The sequence below is a fragment of the Cervus elaphus genome, chromosome 4, assembly GCF_910594005.1.
Source record: "Cervus elaphus chromosome 4, mCerEla1.1, whole genome shotgun sequence".
NCBI classification, from domain to species: domain Eukaryota; kingdom Metazoa; phylum Chordata; class Mammalia; order Artiodactyla; family Cervidae; genus Cervus; species Cervus elaphus.
The window spans coordinates 35,517,899-35,536,690 of record NC_057818.1 but is presented as its reverse complement, the minus strand read 5'-3'; the positions used below and the strand labels follow the sequence as shown (position 1 = coordinate 35,536,690).

The following is an 18,792-nucleotide window of genomic DNA, read 5'->3' as shown; positions in this document are numbered from 1 at the left end:
CCGCCCCTCTTCCTCGGCGTCCGCCCGGCCCCGCCTAGACAGAGAACTAGTTGAGTAGAAGCGGCGGCGCGGCCGGGACCCGCCCGGAGGGAGCCAGTGGCGGAGCCATGGCGGGCGAGGAAGACCGCGGGGACGGGGAGCCTGTATCACTGGTGACCGTGCGGGTGCAGTACCTAGAGGACACCGACCCTTTCGCATGTGCCAACTTCCCGGAGCCGCGCCGGGCACCCACCTGCAGCCTGGACGGGGCGCTGCCCCTAGGCGCGCAGATACCCGCCCTGCACCGCCTGCTGGGGGCGCCGCTCAAGGTGAGGGGAGCCGGAGAAAGACTAGGGGCGACTGATGGTTCAGGGTCGGCTCCATGAAAGCTTTTGGGAGCCTCTCGAGGAGAGGCTGAAGCAAGCGGGTGCGCTCCTCGGGGAAAGATTTGGGCTGGGCACCCAAGGTCCCACGTTGCCCGGCTGGTGGGAAACGCATTTCGAATTGAGGGAAACAGAAGAAGGGAGATGAAAGCTTGTACTCTGCGGCACCCAGGCTGCCCTTCGAAATGAGGCCCACCTGGGGAGGCGCTCGGGGTCCGCTCCCTGCCCGCCTGCTGTGCATGGTGGGTAGCCTGGGCGTTTGGGTGGTAGCGGTCCTAGAAGACGCAACTGAGGATGGACCAGTTTTCACCTGCTTTAGGTGAGGTGGGGGCGGGACCACGAGGAGGGGCGGGCCCGGGGCGGGCCACTGGAGGTGTCTTGAGGCAGGATTGGGTCCTGCCGGTTTGAGTGTTGTCCGTGGCGGGTGAGGCCCCACTAGGGAGTGCCGGCGGAGGTGAGACCACGGGGTGAGGGGAGTTCCCTGGAAGCGGCCTGGTCCGGGACATCCTGAGCGCGGGAGGCTGCACTGGTGGAAAAGCCCTTTAAGTCACCGCCCCCGCCATCTCCGCAGCCGCCGCCGGCCGGGGGCTAGAAGGGAAGGAGAGATGCGGGCTAATTTTAAACCGTCGGCCTGCCCTAGTTCGCCTGCACCCCAGAGCCTACTCGTGCATGGTGCCGGGAGAGGCCCTTTTGCAGATGGCCCGCCCTACCTCCCCTCCTGCTCGCCGCGCTCAGCCCCCCGCAGGCGGCCCTTTCCGGCGCACTCGGTTTCCGGGCCAGGACTCTGGAAGGCACACCACCACCTCCCGGGGTGCCTCGCCATCCGGTCGGCACCAGGTGGTGAAGTGAGAGTTAGTGGAAGTGTCCTCCCTTGCTCCCAGGCTTAGCTAGGCGCAGAGTTGCGCAAACTTGCCCCCTGGGCCTGGGGTCTCCCCTGGAATGTGCCCCAGGCGCCAGGCCCCCAGCCTGCATTCCTAGCGCTGCGGGCCTGCCCCGCCTCCGAGCGCGGGCGGGAGAAGCGCTGAGACTCGGCCTGGGGAGTGGCGCGTGTCTGAGCAGAGCTCAGGCTTCAAGGACAAGGATTGAAGATAGCAGCGCATTGCCCTCTCCAGACTTTTGATGTGATCCCTCCTTGTTCTGCCCTGTTCAAAGGAACATACCTAAGTGGACCTAAAAGAAATACCTCCAGCCAGAAGCCACCTCCCATTCAGATTGGGCGCTGGGGAGAGAGGTGTGCTGAACTGAGGCCAGGTTCCTGCCTCCAGACTCCTGGAACTCCTAGTACTGAAATAAGCCTGGAGCACGACAGGGAACATAGTATTCCTCCCATCCCCCGCCACTGGAGGACACAGCTTAGCCCTAACACCCCTTCTCCATTTAGGGGCAAGTTTGGAGAATTACCCCTTACCTCTCCCTGTCATTTAGAGACCCATCACCACCAGCCCCTCACCAGGTGCTCTGCCCTCTGTTCTCAGCTCCCTAGCTGAGAACGGGGATTAATATGCTGTGTGTGTGTGTGTGTGTGTGTGTGTATGTGTGTGTGTGCGCTCAGTTGTGTGCAGCTCTTTGCGACCCCTTGGATTGTAGCCTGCCAGGCTCCTCTGTCCATGGCATTTTCTAGGCAGGAATACTGGTGCAGGTTGCCATTTTCCTACTCTAGGGGGTCTTCCTGACCCAGGGATCAAACCCTCATCTCTTGTGTATCCTGCATTGGCAGGTGGATTCTTTTACCACTGCTCCACCTGGGAAGAAAGCACCAGGATAATTTGTTAAGTAACCCCCACCTCAGTCCTTTCTGATCTCCCCACTTTCATGATTACCCCCTGAGGACTGCCATATCCCCCACAGGCAGGATGGGGGGGCCCGGACACTGGGTTACCACTGTGCCTGGAGCCAGGACTCCCTGGGGCTGGCATCTCTGCCAGGAATGGTCAGATGCACTGTGATGTGCATATCCCAAATATAAACTGTGACCACAGCCCCAGAATAGAAGGCCAGAGGAAGAAGGGCTGAGAATAGGGTAGGGGCAGGGACATCAGAGAGCAGGGCTCCTCCTTGTAGGAAATGTCAACAACTGGTCCCTCCCCTAGTCCTGGAAGTGGTGCCCCAGGGGCACAGACATGACTCAGGCCTGCTTCCACAGCTCTCTAGAGGGGAGAGGTGGCCCCCAAACCCAGGCCTCCCCATCCCAGGCTGTAGAGCAAAAATAAGAGGCTCACTGCTTCATCCTCTGCACAGTTGTCCAGTAGGAGAACAGTTCACAGCCAAGCGACCTCTGCTCCCATCCCCCCAACTCTGGGCACTGACCCCCTTCAACCCTGCAGACCCTGCCCCATCCCTGGGAATGGACAGAGGCCCAACCCGCTTTCTCTCTGGGGCTCCACCCCACACACCCCATTGGGCAGTTGCTAGCCTATAGAGTTCCCCCTGAGGGCTTCCTTTTTAAATGCTCAGAGTTTTCAGGTCTGAGGCCTTGCTCATTTCCTCCCGGTCTAGGAGGAAGCTCCTGGCCACAGCCTCTGACTCATCGCCTGGCCCTAGGGAGGTGGAGGATGGGGGTGTGTCCAGGCAGTGCCTTGGGTCATGTGTAGTGTCCCCAGGGGAACTCAGGGGATCTGTCTCCACTCTGTGCTGGAGCCCAGGGGACCCTGCCCCAGGGGAGAACCTAGCCCTCTGGCTCTGCCTCATCCTCTTTACCCAAAACTGCCTAGTCCCACCCTCCTTGCTACCCTTTGCCCTTCTGGGCCTGCCTCTGGAGCCCCTCCCTGATATCCCAAGGCCCTGCCACATCTGGGATAGCACAGACTTCCTTCCCCCTGGGCTCCAGGTAGAGGGACCTGGGTACTGCTCTGACCCTGATGCGAAGGCCAAAGGGGCCCCCATTCCTAGCAGCAGAGATGGCCCTAGAAATCTGTTCATTCCCAGCAACTTTGTTTCCCCAGCTGTGGCAAACATTGCAGGGGAATGGGTGTGGTACTTGTTTCCTGACCTTGCCCCTCCCTACTCCAGCCTCAGTTTACCCCTCAGGAGCAGCTGTGGCAAAGGGGCTAAAGTGTGAACCTGACCTACTGGGACAGGGACCCATGTGGCAGGGTCCCAGAGGATTCTTAATAAGATGGGGTGCTCTGGTGATCAACTGAGCCCTTTGGAGATCTCTTCGGGAGACTAGAATATTGTGATGTGAGCCTGAGTCATGGTCTCCCCCAAGCTTTCCCTGGGGCCAGCATGTCCAATTTGCTGTTCATTCTGGGCTGCAGCCTGGTAAGGGACCCCATGAACTTGGTCCTGGCAGAAGTTGGCCCCGTTACCCCAGCAGGTATGATGTGTGTGTGTGTTCATTTGTGTTCCCTTGCTGGAACTGGGAGGACCAGTTTGGGGTATTTGCACAGTTCAAAAAGCTGAGGGGCATTCTCCAGCCCTTGACAACCCCGCAGGCTCCAGCCCTCATTCCACCTGCCCCTACCCCCCCACCGCCCCAGGGTTCCCTGGAGCACTTCCAAAGTCCATGAACCCAAGATCAGTTCAGGGAGCCCTGGTACTATTCCTGATTGTGCAACCTGCAGCAAATTCACAGAATTTCTGAGCCTTGGTTTCCTTACCTATAGAAGGATTATCAGGAGAATCAAGGCACCAGGCAGCCCAGTATGTTGCACAGAGAAGGCATAACAAATGCAGGCTCCCACCCTCAAGGCCCATTCTTATCATCTCATTCAGGAAGCCAAAGTCCAGTTGGAGACCCAAGATAAAAGGGAGGAAAGAAAATTACATGTCAGTATCACTGATGAACATAGATGCTAAAATCCTCAGCAAAATGCTATCAAATAGAATCCAACAACACATTAAAAGGATTATGCACCACAATCAAGTGGGTTTTTCCCCAGGGATGCAAGGATTCTTCACAAATCAATCATGTAATACACCATATTAACAAATTAAAATAGAAAGCATCAAAACACAGAACATCAGAACACAGGGTCTTAGGAAAGGAGAAGAAATGGATAGTTAAATTATTTCCTAAAACAAGAATCCTTCAGCATGTAATTCTTCACTTTTCTCCATCTTACTTGGCCCTGGCATTCTCACTCAAATATACTGTTATGAAAAATATTGGGGAGTAGACACCATGGTCCCCTAAGCTTGCCCTTGAATGTAAAACCACATGTGACAGGTTGGTTTGGGCTGCCAGAAAAGCCTGAGTCCAAGGGATGAAGAGAAAAATGGGCAAGACAGAGGTAGGAGATTAAGAGGTACAAGCTGCTATATGTAAAATAAGTTACAGAGGCTTCCTTAATGGCTCAGATGGTAAAGAATCTGCCTGTAATGCAGGAGACCTGGGTTTGATCCATGAGTCAGGAAGATCCCGTGGAGGAGGGCATGGCAACCCACTCTAGTATTCTTGCCTGGAGAATCCCATGGACTGAGGAGCTTGGCGGGCTACAGTCCATAGGGTCGCAAAGTGTCAGACATAACTGAGTGACTGAGCATGCGTGCTTGCATGCGCAAGAATATATAGTACAGCACAGGGAAAACAGCTAGTATTTTATAATAACTTTAAATAAAATATAATCTTTTTTTTTTTTTTTTTGGCTGCACTACGCGCCTTATGGGATGACCATTGGTTGAACTGGGGCCCTCAGTAGTGAAAGCTTGGAGTCCTAACCACTGGACCACCAGGGAATTCCCAAGTATAATCTTTACAAATTGTGGATTATTACGTTGTACACCTGAAACTTATACAATATTGTAAAATCAGTACCTCAATAAGAATAAGCAAATAAGTAGAGAAAAGTGAGCTGGAGCTGGGAGCCTCTACCCCAAGGCAAACATCAGAGAAGTGAGGAAGACAAGTGCCCCGGAGGCAGTCCGAGATACGGGCCTATGCTCACCCTGTGCTGACCCAAGCACTGTCAGCAGGGACCAGAGTTTGGGCTGCCTCCAGGCTGGCCCAGCCCCAGGGTGCCAGAAACAAGGCCCAGAGGGTTAGCGCTCAGAAGGGTGACCCCAGGAAGGGGCCAGGGCTGTGAGGGACAAGCAGCTCCCAGCTGGCAGGAAGTCTCTGCTCTTTGCAGCTTGCCTGACCCCGCCCCCCACTCCATCTCCCCAGGACAGACAGCTAGAAGGGGCGGGGGGCATCATCCTAGGGGCTCTGGACCTCCCCCCAAGAACTGGGGCCTAGGCAGGATAAGACAGGCGAAGTGGCTGGAAGAGCCATGGCTACCATCACAGAGAGAAAGGGGCTCATCTGAGTTGGCAGGGGGTGCTGGAGCATTCAGTCTCAGGACCCTGCCCCAAAGGGACGTGGGCATCCCAGGGTTTCTGAAGGGAAAGGGTCATTCTCAGCTCACAGAATTAGAGCCTGGATGTGTGCCTGCAGGAGGGGAAGAGAGCTTTCTGTGGGTGTGCTCACCTGTGCACAGCCAGTAGCATGTGTATATGTGTGTGTGTATACACCCTGCCTTACCATATACTTGGGTGTGTGAGCTGCTACCAGGCATAATCTGCTCACCCTTCCAGTGTTTACCTTCACAGTCTCCTCTCAGCACCCGAGGCGGCTATGCTTCTACATTTATTTGTGACCTTTTTCTGAGTCAAACCTGCCTACCTCCCCAACAGAGTTGGAAGACAGGGAAGGCAGAGGCACTAGCTTGTTCCCTGGTGTGTCCTGAGTACCTAAAACCAGCCAGGTTCATGAATATTTGAATGAATGAGCTCTTCTACATGTGTGTGATTTGGGGGATCTCTGAGTGGGAGGTTGTGGCTTTGGGGACCCAGAGTCCTCCAGTCCAAAGTGGAAGGAGATGTGGCAGTGCCTGGCTGGGGGTGGAGTAGGGTGGCTGCTGAGTCACTGTGTGGGAAGAGGGATCAGGAGGAACGTGGGACTGCCCTCAGCTGAGCTGGCCCCAGACAAAGTACCTCAGCCCTGGGGCCTTGCCTCTCCATTGCAGGGCCCATTCCCAGTAGGCCCTGGAGGGGATGACTCTGCTCCCAGGGAGGGGAGAGAGGCCAGGCCCGCCCAAGGCGCCCAGGGGAGGGCAGGCAGCCAAGCAGGAAGTGGGACAGAACAGGCTGGAGTGTTTGTCCTATGTCCCATGTCCCACGCAGGAACCCAGGGAGGGGGGGTGTCACCCAAGGGCCTTACAGGCTCAACTGCCAGGAAGGAGCCGGGTCAGGCTCTCAGGCATGAGCAGCAATACTAAGCGGAGACAGGACACGGGCAGGAGCCGGACTCCCTTAACCCCATGGGACCGAGGGCAGCTGGAAGCCTTGGGCTGGGTCCAGAGAAGGGCAGGGCTGACAGAACAACAGGACACATGTTGAGGTTGACTTGCCCAGTAAGATGGAGACCAGAAGATGCCCTGCGTCTCCAGAGCTGGGCTTTCCCTGGGCCTCTCAAGTCAAGAGAACTTAGCCGAGCCCTGCACACTGGCATGGTGCTGTGGAGGAGGTGGCGAGCAGAGGCACGGTGCTGCCCTCAGACTCTCCGGAGTCACCTCACTAGGCTTCTCTACCGGCATTTCTCAAGGGGCCAAGCATCCTGCCTGGTGATGGTGGTGGTCCCAGTGGTGATGGTGGGAAGCCAGGCTCGGGTGGGTGGAAGGCATGGACAGTGAACTCATGGAAGGAGCATGTACTTTTTGTTACACTGCAGGTTCCAGGGACCCACTATAGGCTGACTGTGAAAGTGAAAGTGTTAGTCCCTCAGTCATGTCCAACTCTTCGCCACCCCGTAGACTATAGGCTTCCAGGCTCCTCTGTCCATGGAATTCTTCAGGCAAGAATACTGTAGTGGGTTTCTATCTCCTTCTCCAGGGAATCTTACCGACCCAGGAATTGAAACCAGATCTCCTGTATAGCAGGCGGATTCTTTAACGTCTGAGCCACCAGGGCAGCCCTCAGTAGGCTGACTGAGTTACACCCTAAAATCTGGTGCTTAATAGGCCTCTTGGTGGCCTCTGAGGTTTAGCTAGGACCGTGGGGACTGTCTGAGTCTTTGCATTGACTGAGCAACTGAACTGAACTGTGGGGACTGTAGCCCATTTGGGGATAGAGCAAAGACCCTCAGGCCTGGAGGGACTGGGAGCCCTTCTTCTCACTGTCTTGACTTGGGGTGACACACATCCCTCCCCGAGCTGGGTTTGCACCTCCCAGCATTCTTTTTTTTTCTCCCAGCATTCTTAACACTTTCTCCTTGGACTTGAATGCTTGTGGCTGCAACTTATCACCCCACAGAGCTGTGAACTTCCTTGAAGGCAGGAACTTCCTCCTATCTTGTCTCCATCCTCCTTCCTCATTCATGTGCATTAGCTCAACAACCATTTAGGGAGCACTTGCTGTACCCCAAGTGTGTGCTAGGCTCTGCAGATGTCGTACGGACAAGACAGACATGGTGCCTGGACTCAGAGTACTCATGGTTAGTGGGGAGGGATCCTAGTGCCTAGGATGTGCTGATGCCATGTGGAAGGCCTCAGAGGAGGGTCCACACGAGGGCTGGAGGGATTTGCATAGCAATGGCTAGAGGAGTCCAAGAAGGCTTTGCAAAAAGGCATTATCTGAGAATTCCCTGGTGGTTCAGTGGTTAGGACTCTGCATTTTTTCACTGCTGAGAATGCAAGTTCAAACTCTGATCAGGGAACTAAGGTTCTGCAAGCTGCACGGGCACAGCCAAAAGAAAGCATTATCTAATCAGAAGCCTGAAAAATTGGGTAGATGTGAGCCACAAGAAAGCTCTTTGCATGCGTTTTGCACAGAGTAGGCCCCCAGAGAATGACTGCTCAGGGAATGCGTGGCTGCAGTGCAGGCCTCTGCCAGTACCCTGGGTGGGGAGGTAGGAGGTCATGGGCTCTCCATGAATACCCCTGCCACCTCTTCCCCAGCCCTGACAGCTGGTCCCTTTGCCCCCAGCTCGAGGACTGTGCCCTGCAAGTGTCTCCTTCTGGCTATTACCTGGACCCTGAGCTGTCCCTGGAAGAGCAGCGGGAGATGATGGAGGGCTTCTTTGAAGAGATCAGGTCAGAGCGGATGGGGACAGGAAGGCAAGGCTGACTCCCACCCTTGCCGCCATGCTGGAGGGGCTGGCTCATGGGTCAGCGGCCAAGACACCTGATCTCTAGCCAGGGCTGTGGGTCACCTCCCGCTGCCCAGGGGAACCGTGCCAGGGGAATCCCAAGGCCTGGCCAGTATTACCTGCCGCCGGGGATGGGAGTGGGGGCTCACCCACATTCCTGAGATGCCTGCGTTCGCACAAACCCTCCTACCTGGACAACTCCTGGGCTCAGAGAAGCAGCTGGCGAGGAAGGAGCTGGGCCAGGGTTGGCATGCGGGGAGGTCTTTGGTTGCCTTGGCATGGATGGAGGGACCCCAAGGAAAGGGCTGAGAACTGCTGACTGGGATACTTGATTCCAGCAAAGGGCGGAAGCCTACTCTGATCCTGCGGACCCAGCTCTCCGTGAGGGTCAATGCCATCTTAGGTGAGTGTGTGAGGATATCAGCATATCCAGCAATTATACCCCCTCATACACCCCGCTTCCCAGTTGGCTCAGTTTCTTTCAGGCCTGTGCTGGACAGTGGACAGGACAGATGAGAGACAGGATGTGTTTCCCCTCCCATTCCTGTTCTGACCCCTTCTCCCAGGGCCAGGGCAGCTGCTAGACTGTGATACATGTTGCCCAGAGTCAGGGAGTTGTGGTTGTGTCCCAGTAGAAGAGAGTGTCTGTGTCCCCTTGAGATTTCCATGCCCACCTACCCCTTGCAGAAAAGTTGTATGGCTCCAGTGGTCCTGAGCTCCGCCGCTCCCTCTTCTCACTGAAGCAGATCTTCCAGGTGAGGCTCAGAGGTGGGCTGGGGGTGGGCATCCAGACTGATCCCCACCCCCCTAAACTCCCCCTTGGTGCCCTCAGGAGGACAAGGACCTGGTGCCTGAATTCGTGCACTCTGAGGGGCTGAGTTGCCTGATCCGTGTGGGCGCTGCTGCTGACCACAACTACCAGAGCTACATCCTCCGAGGTCAGCCCCACCCCTCTCCCATGATTCCTGCCTTCAGTGACCCCTTACTGACCTCTTCTTGTGCCTGTGTCCCCAGCCCTAGGCCAGCTGATGCTGTTTGTGGATGGGATGCTGGGGGTGGTGGCCCACACTGAGACCGTGCAGTGGCTGTACACACTGTGTGCCAGCCTGGTAAGTGGCCTTCCACCCAGCCACGCACCCTTTTCCCACTGTCTCTCTCTGGCCCTTAGTTTCCTCAGCACAGTGGGCTGGAATGGAGTGGGTCTGTGGCCCCTCTAAGCCTCAAAGGGAGTTCAACACCTGGTCCTAGAGATGGCTCTTTCTGATTAGACTGTCCTCTCTGGGTCCAGCCCCCCCCCCCCCCCTGCCCCGGGAGCCCTTTCCCCTCCCCATCAGGAGCCAGCACAGGTCTGGCCCCAGCCCCACTCACACGTGGTGACCCCTCCCCCCAGTCCCGCTTGGTGGTGAAGACAGCCCTGAAACTGCTACTGGTGTTCGTGGAATACTCTGAGAGCAACGCACCGCTGTTCATCCGTGCAGTCAACTCTGTGGCCAGCACCACGGGTCAGAGACTGTCCCTCCCTCCTCCATCGCTGGGAACCCTCTCTCCTACTTGTTCCCACGTGACCTCTCCCCTTTCTGGGTGCAGGTGCTCCTCCGTGGGCCAATTTGGTGTCCATCCTGGAGGAGAAGAATGGCGCTGACCCCGAGCTGCTGGTGTACACTGTCACCCTCATCAACAAGGTGGGATGGGGGGAGCCAGGGGGGAACCCAGGGCCATCCTCGGCCACTCAATCTCTTGTCCTCTGATCCGCATCAGCTTCAGCCTTGCCCTCCCATCCCCACCCTCCAGACTCTGGCAGCTCTCCCGGACCAGGACTCCTTCTACGACGTGACGGATGCACTGGAGCAGCAGGGCATGGAAGCGCTGGTCCAGCGCCACTTGGGCACGGCGGGCACGGACGTCGACCTGCGAGCCCAGCTTGTACTTTACGAGGTGGGCTGGGCCATCAGGGCCGGAGAGGAGGGGAAGGAGGGGCTGAAGGGGAGGGAAGAGAGGAGGCGCCGTTATCCAGGGCCCCACCCCCATCGACTTGGGCCTCAGCCACTCCCTTCTGGGCCCAACTCTGCTAGAACGCCCTGCGTTTGGAGGATGGAGACCTCGAAGAAGCCGTCACAGGTGGGCGGCGCACCACCCGCCGAAAACCTTCCTCAGAGGAGGGCAAGAGGAGCCGCCGATCTCTAGAAGTGCGCTCCCCGGAGCCTGGGTAAGAACATGCTACCTCGGCCCCTGGGGAGGGGTGGATCAGCCAGGAGTAGCCCTGCCTCCTGACAGGCCACACCTCCAGCTCCACAGGCCCCGCCTCTCCGGCCGTCTCCACCGCCGCTGCCAGCCCGGTCCTGCCGACCAGCCCCACCTCCAGCCCCGTCGGCCCCGCCCCACCTCCAAGGCCCGCCTCCAGCCCCGTGGGCCCTGCCTCTGGCCTCCACAGCACCTTGAGCCTCTGTCCTACCATCTCCGTGGCGCCCGCATCCGACAGCTCCTGTGAGAGGAGCGTCTACAAGTAAGTAGGGAGATACAGGCTGTCGCGGGAGTCTTCTCTCCAACTGTCCCTCCTCTCTGCGCCTCTCCACGGGCCCTCCGCCTCCTCTGCCCGAACTTCTCTGCCAAACGCGTGCTTTCTCTTTCTTTCCAGACTTCACCAAACTGCTCCTGTTTGGTAAGTGACTGCTGGGGGGTGGGGTTCGGCTCTGACTGGACCTCGTCCTCCTGAGGCTTTTCTTCATCTCTTTCTGGCATTCCACCTGTATGGTCAATGTCATCTGTCTCTCTGCCCCCTTCTGTCTCAGTTTCTCTGTCACTGTCTGTGACTCTCTCGTTTCGCTGTCTTTGTCTTTTATGGCACCCTGTCCTGCGTCATGTCCGTCTCTCCTCTCCATTTCCAGTTTCCTCGCATCATGCCTCCCCCACTCCCTCCTATTCCCTTTGTGACTGGGAAGGGACCCCTGATACCACTGCCCAGCTCTGTGTGGGTGTGAGCAACTGGGTGCTGTGGGGTGGAGCAAGCACCACAATTACCATTTCTTCCTCTCATCCCCGCCCCCCACCCAGGGCCCCTGAGAGCCCACCTGTCCCCCAGGTCCCTACTGGGGAGGCCAGGCTGGAGTAAGTACAGAGGCCAGCCTGCCAGGCCTGCCATGTGCTCAGGGCTTCAGCATTGCTTCCCCCAGCGGGGGTTCCATGTGCCTGACGCAGCCAGAGCTGGGGGGCTGTCTCAGACTTATACCTCCTCAGATACCCAAGGACTAAGCACTGGAAAACTGTTCACTGGGGTCAGAGAGGTCCCTGTGCTTTAACCGTGGCACCTTAACAGCTTTGACCAGTGATGAGGATGTGAATTCCCAACCTGGAGCTGATTCTGGATCCTCAGTCCAGGATTAGTGCTGGGAGGAACCTAGAGTGCTACACGGTGCGGAGGTGGAGGAGCAACCTCTGTCTAAGGGAAGGACAGAGATTGAGTGCCAGCAGGGCCAAAAGAGATGGGATCACCTTCATTATGTCAACGTAAACTGAGCGCCTGTAATTTACCGGGCCCCTTTCTTGGCATCGGTCATGGCTCTTGGAAGCTGCCAGACCTGCCAAGGGAGGGACAGCCTGATGTGGCCATTGGGACAGCTAGCCCCTCCCCCTGCTCTAAGGGTCCTTGTCTAGAATCAGAACAGTGAGCATGAACAACAGCAAGATTGCAAGTTAGATGTCACGTAGAACTTTTCCCATTTGTTGACCTAGGAGTACTGGGTTGGTAGTGACCTCCCCAAATGTGGAAGACTGAATGGGGACTGGCCTTGGGCAGGTCCCAGTCTGCTCAGCGCATGGACTGTTCCCTGTGTGTCTGTGTGCCTGCAAATAGGGGCAGTGCCCAGGGGCCCAGCAAGGCATGCGCACCACCCTGGGCTGGGGTATGTCAGACAGTCTCACTGACAAGTTCCTCCCCCCAGAGCCCGGTTCCTGGAGAATGTAGCAGCAGCAGAAACAGAAAAGCAGGCTGCGCTGGCCCAGGGCCGGGCAGAAACATTGGCCGGAGCCATGCCCGATGATATGGACGGGCGCCCAGGTGAGTAGGTGGGTGGGCAGTATCCACCCATGTTGCCCTGTTGCTCTAGAGAAGACATGACACTGACAGCTGCTTCCCTTTGTCTAGACACCCGGGAATCACGGCACTCTCAGGAACCCACCCCTGCACCCAGGACACCCCAGAGTGCTGCCCCCCGAATCCTGCTGCGTGCCCAGCAGAGCCTTGAGCCAGAGCCCAAGGAGCCATTGGCCCCACCAAGCCCCAAGGCTGAGCCTGTGTGGGAGCTCCCTGCCCGTGCACCCAGGCTCTGCATTGGGGACCTGGACTTCTCAGATCTGGGGGAGGATGAAGACCAGGACATGCTGAACATGGAGTCTGTGGAGGTGGAGAAAGGGATCCCACCCCCACCACCCCCACCACCCCTGCTCTATGGAAGCCTCCCACCTCCTCCGCCTCCACCTCCCCCACCCCTCAAAAGCCCCTTCCCACCAGCCCCACCTCCACCCCCTGCTGCCCCTCTTCCCCACTCGGCACCTGATGGCCCTGCCCTCCCCACCAAGAGGAAGACAGTAAAACTCTTCTGGCGGGAGCTAAAGTTGGCTGGAGTCCGTGGAGGCTCTGGCAATCGCTTTGGGCCCAGCCCCACCCTGTGGGCCTCACTAGAGCCTGTCTTGGTGGATACAGCCCGGCTAGAACACCTGTTTGAGTCCCGAGCCAAGGACGTTTTGCCTTCCAAGGTAAGCACACCCTCATCTGCAGGGTAACCCCAGGGGGCAGGGAAGGGAGCCAGAGCTCAAGGGTCTAAACTGCTGGGGAAACTGAGGCAAAGAAAGGAGGAACTTGTCCGAGGTCCTTCAATGAGGGTTTAGCCCATCCCTAACTAGCATCTAAGCCCATCCCAAGGCCTTGCACATCCCAGAGCCCTGGCTGTGGGGTAACTGCACCATTTGGGGCACTGAAAGTGGGGCCTTGGTGTGCCCTCTTAGGTTGTTGCCCCAGTTAGACTCTTTCCCAATCTTATACTGCCTTTCCCCCGATGTCAAAGAAAGCTGGTGAGGGCCGCCGTACAATGACCACAGTGCTGGACCCCAAGCGCAGCAATGCCATCAACATCGGCCTAACCACACTGCCACCTGTGCACGTGATCAAGGCTGCCCTCCTCAACTTTGATGAGTTTGCCGTAAGCAAGGATGGCATCGAGGTAGGGATACACAGTGAGGGGTGTGGGGAGCTGGGCCCTCTCCTTTGGTTGGTGGCCACTTCCTGTCCCTCCAGTGGTGGGCATGGGCTTGGCATTTCTGCAGAGCAGTCCTCAGACTCTGGGACTGGCCCAGATGACCTAGGGAGGAGTCAAGGTCAATACCCAAGGCCTCAGGCCAGCACTGAGTGGCCTCTGTGGGGGCGGTGGGTGCATTCTCAGAAGCTACTGACCATGATGCCCACGGAGGAGGAGCGGCAGAAGATCGAGGAGGCCCAGCTGGCCAATCCTGACATACCCTTGGGCCCAGCCGAGAATTTCCTGGTGACTCTTGCCTCCATCGGGGGCCTGGCAGCCCGCCTACAACTCTGGGCCTTCAAACTGGATTATGACAGCATGGAGCGGGTACCTGGGTCATGGGATGGGACAGGCAGTGGGACAAGTGAGCATGATGACCGTGTAGTCTGAGTCCCTGATCTCCCCTACCAGGAAATTGCAGAGCCACTGTTCGACCTGAAAGTGGGCATGGAACAACTGGTGCAAAATGCCACCTTCCGCTGCATCCTGGCCACCCTGCTGGCTGTGGGCAACTTCCTCAATGGCTCCCAGGTGAGTTGAGAGCCTATGATGGTGGGGACTGGGACTCTGGAGCCAGCCAGACCCAGGCCCAGGCTCAGACGGGGTCCTTTCAGAGCAGCGGCTTTGAGCTGAGCTACCTGGAGAAGGTGTCAGAAGTGAAGGACACGGTGCGCCGACAGTCACTGCTGCACCATCTCTGCTCCCTGGTGCTCCAGACCCGACCTGATTCCTCTGACCTCTACTCAGAAATTCCTGCCCTGACCCGCTGTGCGAAGGTCAGCACCTGACAGAGGCTTGGCTAAGGCTGGTCATGGCATGAGGGAGCACCGCTTCTCTCCCTCTCTCTGTGTGGGCTGCTGGGCCAGGGCTTGCTCAGGCTCCAGGCTTGTGTGTGGGCTCTGTCTTCTTTTGGCCTGGCTACACCTACTCAGTTTGGGGTCTGTTTAGCTGCCACTTATCCCAAGAAGGGGCTTCCCTGGTGGCTCAGATGGTGAAGAATTTGCCCACAATGCAGGAGACCCAGGTTCAATCCCTGGGTTGGGAAGATAACCTGGAGGAGGGAATAGCAACCCACTCCAGTATTCTTGCCTGGAGAATTCCATGGGCAGATGAGGCTGGTGGGCTACAGTCCACGGGGTCAAAAAGAGTTAGACATGACTGAGCAGCTAACACTTTCACTATCCCAAGAAACCTCTGTTCCCTACTGTATCACATGGACTTGCTGGTCTCTTGCATGAGACTGTGAGCTTTTGGAGGGTGGGGGTTGGATCTGCTGTTTGCTCAGGGCCCAGGCTGACCATCCCAGCACAGAGGCAGCCTCAGGCGGTGTCTTTCTGTGGGGGGACTGCATGTTTACCCCCTGCTTTTCCAGGTGGACTTTGAGCAGCTGACTGAGAACCTGGGGCAGCTGGAGCGCCGGAGCCGGGCAGCTGAAGACAGCCTGCGGAGCCTGGCCAAGCACGAGCTGGCTCCAGCCCTGCGTGCCCGCCTCACCCACTTCCTGGCTCACTGTACCCGCCGTGTTGCCATGCTGAGGGTCGTGCACCGCCGTGTCTGCAACAGGTGGGGGCATTACAGACAGAGGCGGAACCGCCACCACCATCCCTCAGATCCCAAACAGGACTCAGCCCTCCTCTCCATTCTACCCACGTAGATTCCACGCCTTCCTGCTGTACCTGGGGTACACGGCGGAGGCAGCCCGTGAGGTCCGCATCATGCAGTTCTGCCACACGCTGCGGGAGTTCGCACTGGAGTATCGGACCTGCCGGGACCGGGTGCTGCAACAGCAGCAGAAGCGGGCCACGTACCGTGAGCGCAACAAGACCCGGGGACGTATGATCACCGAGGTGGGTGTGCCTTCCGGTCTTGACTGCCACCCCTGTGGTTTTCTTCTACTCCCCATTCACCCCCTTTCCCCTCTCCAGACAGAGAAGTTCTCGGGTGTGGCTGGGGAAACCCCCAGCAAGCCATCTGTCCCTGTGGCTGTGAGCAGTGGGCCAGAAGAAGGTGATGCTGATAGTCACGCCACCATGAAGAGTCTGCTGGCCAGCAAGCCTGAGGATGCCACACATGGCCGTCGCAGCAGAGGTGGGACCAGTGGCTGCTGGGGGCAGTGGGCTCTGGGGCCACTCTGGTCTGACCTTTTTATCTGGCTCCCACAGGCATGGTCCAGAGCAGCTCCCCAGTCATGCCTACAGCAGTGGGGCCCTCCACTGTACCCCCAGAAGAATCTCCAGGCTCCAGTTTACCCAGTGACACTTCAGATGAGATCATGGACCTGCTGGTGCAGTCAGTGACCAAGAGCAGCCCCCGTGCCTTAGCTGCTAGGGAACGCAAGCGTTCCCGTGGCAACCGCAAGTCTTGTGAGTATTCCCCACATGCCCACTGCCCACCTTAACCCCATCAAGCCCCACCAACCCTGCTCTGTCTTGCAGTGAGGCGGACGCTGAAGAGCGGGCTCGGAGAGGACCTGGTACAGGCACTTGGACTGAGCAAGGGTCCTGGCCTGGAAGTGTGAAGGTGCTGCCTCCAGGACACCTATCTGGGCCCCAGCCTGCAGTGCAGGAGACTACAGTGAGGAAGCACCAGAGCAGAATTCTGGGCCTCTTCTCAACTCAAGGGCCACTCTGTGCCCGTGGCCAGTGCCGTGAGCAGTATTAGCTGTGTGTGCCTGTGTGGGTGTGTGTGTGCATGTGTGAGCTCCCTGGATGCATGGAGCATAATAAAGTTTTCCTAGCCAGTCAAGAGCCTTTTTCTTCCTTCAGGGTACCCACCACGCTGGCCCGTAGCAGAAAAGAAAATCCCAAAGAACTGGCTGTTCCTGCCTTAGCTCTCTCATTATCACCCACAAAGCCATTAGCCACATTATAAGCCATTTATTCAACAATCCTATACCCTAAACCACTTTTGGCCCCTGGACTAGGTCCTCACTGCTCCTGGCATGGGGACCACACAGCCTGATAAGAGCCACCCAGGGCTCAGAAACCTGGGGCCACAATGTCAGTGGCTATAACCGCTTCATCTGCCGCCGCTCCTGTCGGCGCTGCCGTTTCTCATTGTGCTCTGGCACTGGGGCGCCACTGTCTGCTGTGAACCAGGGGCCCAGGACATTGACCCACAGGAGGTAAAGAGCTCTGCCTGGAGCCTAGGAGAAAAAAGGTAGCTTGAAGCCAGGTACAGGAAATGAAAGAAGAGAAGGCTTAGATGCGCCAGCTCCTCCTCGGGAGTCCCGCAACCCACGTACCAGGAGCCAGAAGGACCAGATGTAGAGGGAGAAGCAGCTGAGCACCTGCACGATAGCTGTCAGTAGGATCACATCTTTAAGGTGCCTGTGGAGAGAAGGGAAGCTGCAAGGGCCAAAAATAGTAGCCGGGGAATTCCCTGGTGGTCCAGCGGTTTAGGATTCCATGCTTTCACTGCTGAAGGCCTGGGTTCAATCCCTGGTTGGGGAACTAAGATCCCACAAGATGCACAGCACAGCCAAAATTTTTTACATAAAACAAAAATAAGAGATGGGCCCTAGTTCAACTCCCTTCCACCCTCTTCAAGTTGCAGGCAGCTGTGGGTCTTGGGCTATCTGGGCCCCAGCACCCCAGCCCTGGCGCTGCTCACCTGGGCTGACAGCGGGGGACACTCACTCTGCCATGCCCTGCTCCATGTTGAGATCCATTCCACCATCCACCAGGGACCCATCCTCAGAGAAGGCTGCCCTTGCCATCGAGCTCATAGAGTGGTAGCTGGCCCCGTATACTGCCAGACTAAAGACCAGGGCCATCTGTGGAACAAGAATGCGGGTGTTAAAAGGGCAGCCACTGACCCTATGGGCTTACCCACTTCCCAGGATGGGGGACACTTACCCAGGCCCAGAATGAGGCAGATGAGTAGAAAAAGACCAAGGTCACAAGACAGTAAATGGCCTGTAAGCAGACACAGGATCAGGCTAGGATCAAAAGCTTACTAAACCATGAACCTTCCTTGACTTTGACTCTAGACCAGGTGATGAAAGGAGACAAGTCGTTTCTTACAGGTTGGGGGAAGAGATCTGCTCCCAGAATATCCAGACACCCCTGACACAGGAAAGAAGCCCCTGTGCATTTAGGATGGGAAAGGCTCTGGTTCATTTGAGACTCACACCCTCATTTTGCTTTTGTTTTTCATTTTGACTATTCAGCACTTTCTCTGCACCAGGATTCTTTCTCATTTATTTGGCTGCACTCGGTCTTAAGTATAACATATGAGACCTAGGGAGTCTTAGACACTGGACCACCAGGGAAGTCCCTCTCCTTTATTTTTAATTGGAGTTTTCTTCTGGAGCTTTGGCTGTCACACACCCCCACCACTCTACCCCACCAAACAGAGCTGAGGACTATGGAACCTTGGGTGGGCACTGAAGCAAGGAGGGAGGCACTTACATTGGCCCCCAGTATGATTCGCAGGTAGAACTTCAGGGTCTCTTTGTTCTCTTCAAATATCTGCTTCTTCCCTCTCGTGCCCACTTTTCCTTTGGGCTGCAGAGAGATAATGAGATACTATCAGAACCCTCATCAGTCAGCACCTTCCTTAGCCTCCCCACCATTCCGGTTAGCTGAATGGGCTTGACTGGCGTCCCTCTCCGGCCTCTACTGAAGTAAACCCGCTCTGGGCTGACACTATCCTGCCTCAAGCCCCTCAGATCTCTAGCTAGTCCTGGTACTGTTTGATACCGACGCCCATCGCCCCTCAGGCCCCTCGATCTCTACAGCCCTGGTACTGTCTGCTACAGACGCCCAGCTCTCTCTGGAACCAGCTCTGGTATGGTCCTGGATGGCCACTGGATGGCGCCCCCCTCCAGCGAAGCGGGGGGCGCTGGATTGACCTATTTCCCTTGAAGCCCTTCTTCTGATTTCAGTCTCCCGATCCCGGGAGCGCTTTGCCATGCGGACCACGCCCTACTCGCCCTCCTTACCGCCATAGTGAGACGCAAATACCCAACCAAGGAAAGAAGGGAGAGCGACCAAAACCGCACTCAGTAGGTACCACATCGGCAGCACAGGCACTTCCGGTGCAGATCCAATACGTCACACCTGGGACGGAA

General features: G+C 57.1%; 2 protein-coding genes across 4 annotated transcripts; one reads left to right on the top strand and one right to left on the bottom strand.

Moving 5' to 3' along the window:
• Positions 1 to 38: 38 nt before the first annotated feature.
• On the top strand, positions 39 to 16,463 carry FHOD1 (formin homology 2 domain containing 1). 3 transcript variants are annotated; one of them, XM_043898735.1, is made up of 24 exons: positions 39 to 308; positions 8,265 to 8,371; positions 8,766 to 8,830; positions 9,115 to 9,182; positions 9,260 to 9,365; positions 9,442 to 9,536; positions 9,818 to 9,929; positions 10,015 to 10,109; positions 10,219 to 10,362; positions 10,500 to 10,633; positions 10,715 to 10,930; positions 11,063 to 11,086; positions 11,479 to 11,532; positions 12,366 to 12,481; positions 12,569 to 13,179; positions 13,488 to 13,643; positions 13,863 to 14,045; positions 14,130 to 14,249; positions 14,333 to 14,494; positions 15,091 to 15,281; positions 15,373 to 15,565; positions 15,644 to 15,806; positions 15,881 to 16,081; positions 16,154 to 16,463. In XM_043898735.1, the coding sequence occupies exons 1-24, from the start codon at positions 108 to 110 to the stop codon at positions 16,234 to 16,236; spliced, it is 3,600 nt and encodes a 1,199-aa protein (XP_043754670.1). In that variant the 5' UTR covers positions 39 to 107; the 3' UTR covers positions 16,237 to 16,463. The 3 variants fall into 3 exon arrangements, with proteins under 3 accessions (XP_043754670.1, XP_043754671.1, XP_043754672.1); XM_043898736.1 differs by lacking the exons at positions 11,063 to 11,086; positions 11,479 to 11,532; XM_043898737.1 differs by lacking the exons at positions 39 to 308; positions 8,766 to 8,830 and having other exon boundaries at positions 8,320 to 8,371.
• Positions 16,464 to 16,579: 116 nt separating this feature from the next.
• TMEM208 (transmembrane protein 208) lies at positions 16,580 to 18,786 on the bottom strand. The gene is made up of 6 exons (XM_043898790.1): positions 18,664 to 18,786; positions 18,131 to 18,226; positions 17,576 to 17,635; positions 17,357 to 17,493; positions 16,963 to 17,047; positions 16,580 to 16,863 (listed from the first exon to the last, which is right to left on the bottom strand). Exons 1-6 carry the CDS (start codon positions 18,667 to 18,669, stop codon positions 16,726 to 16,728), a joined length of 522 nt encoding a protein of 173 aa, XP_043754725.1. The 5' UTR covers positions 18,670 to 18,786; the 3' UTR covers positions 16,580 to 16,725.
• Positions 18,787 to 18,792: the final 6 nt, after the last annotated feature.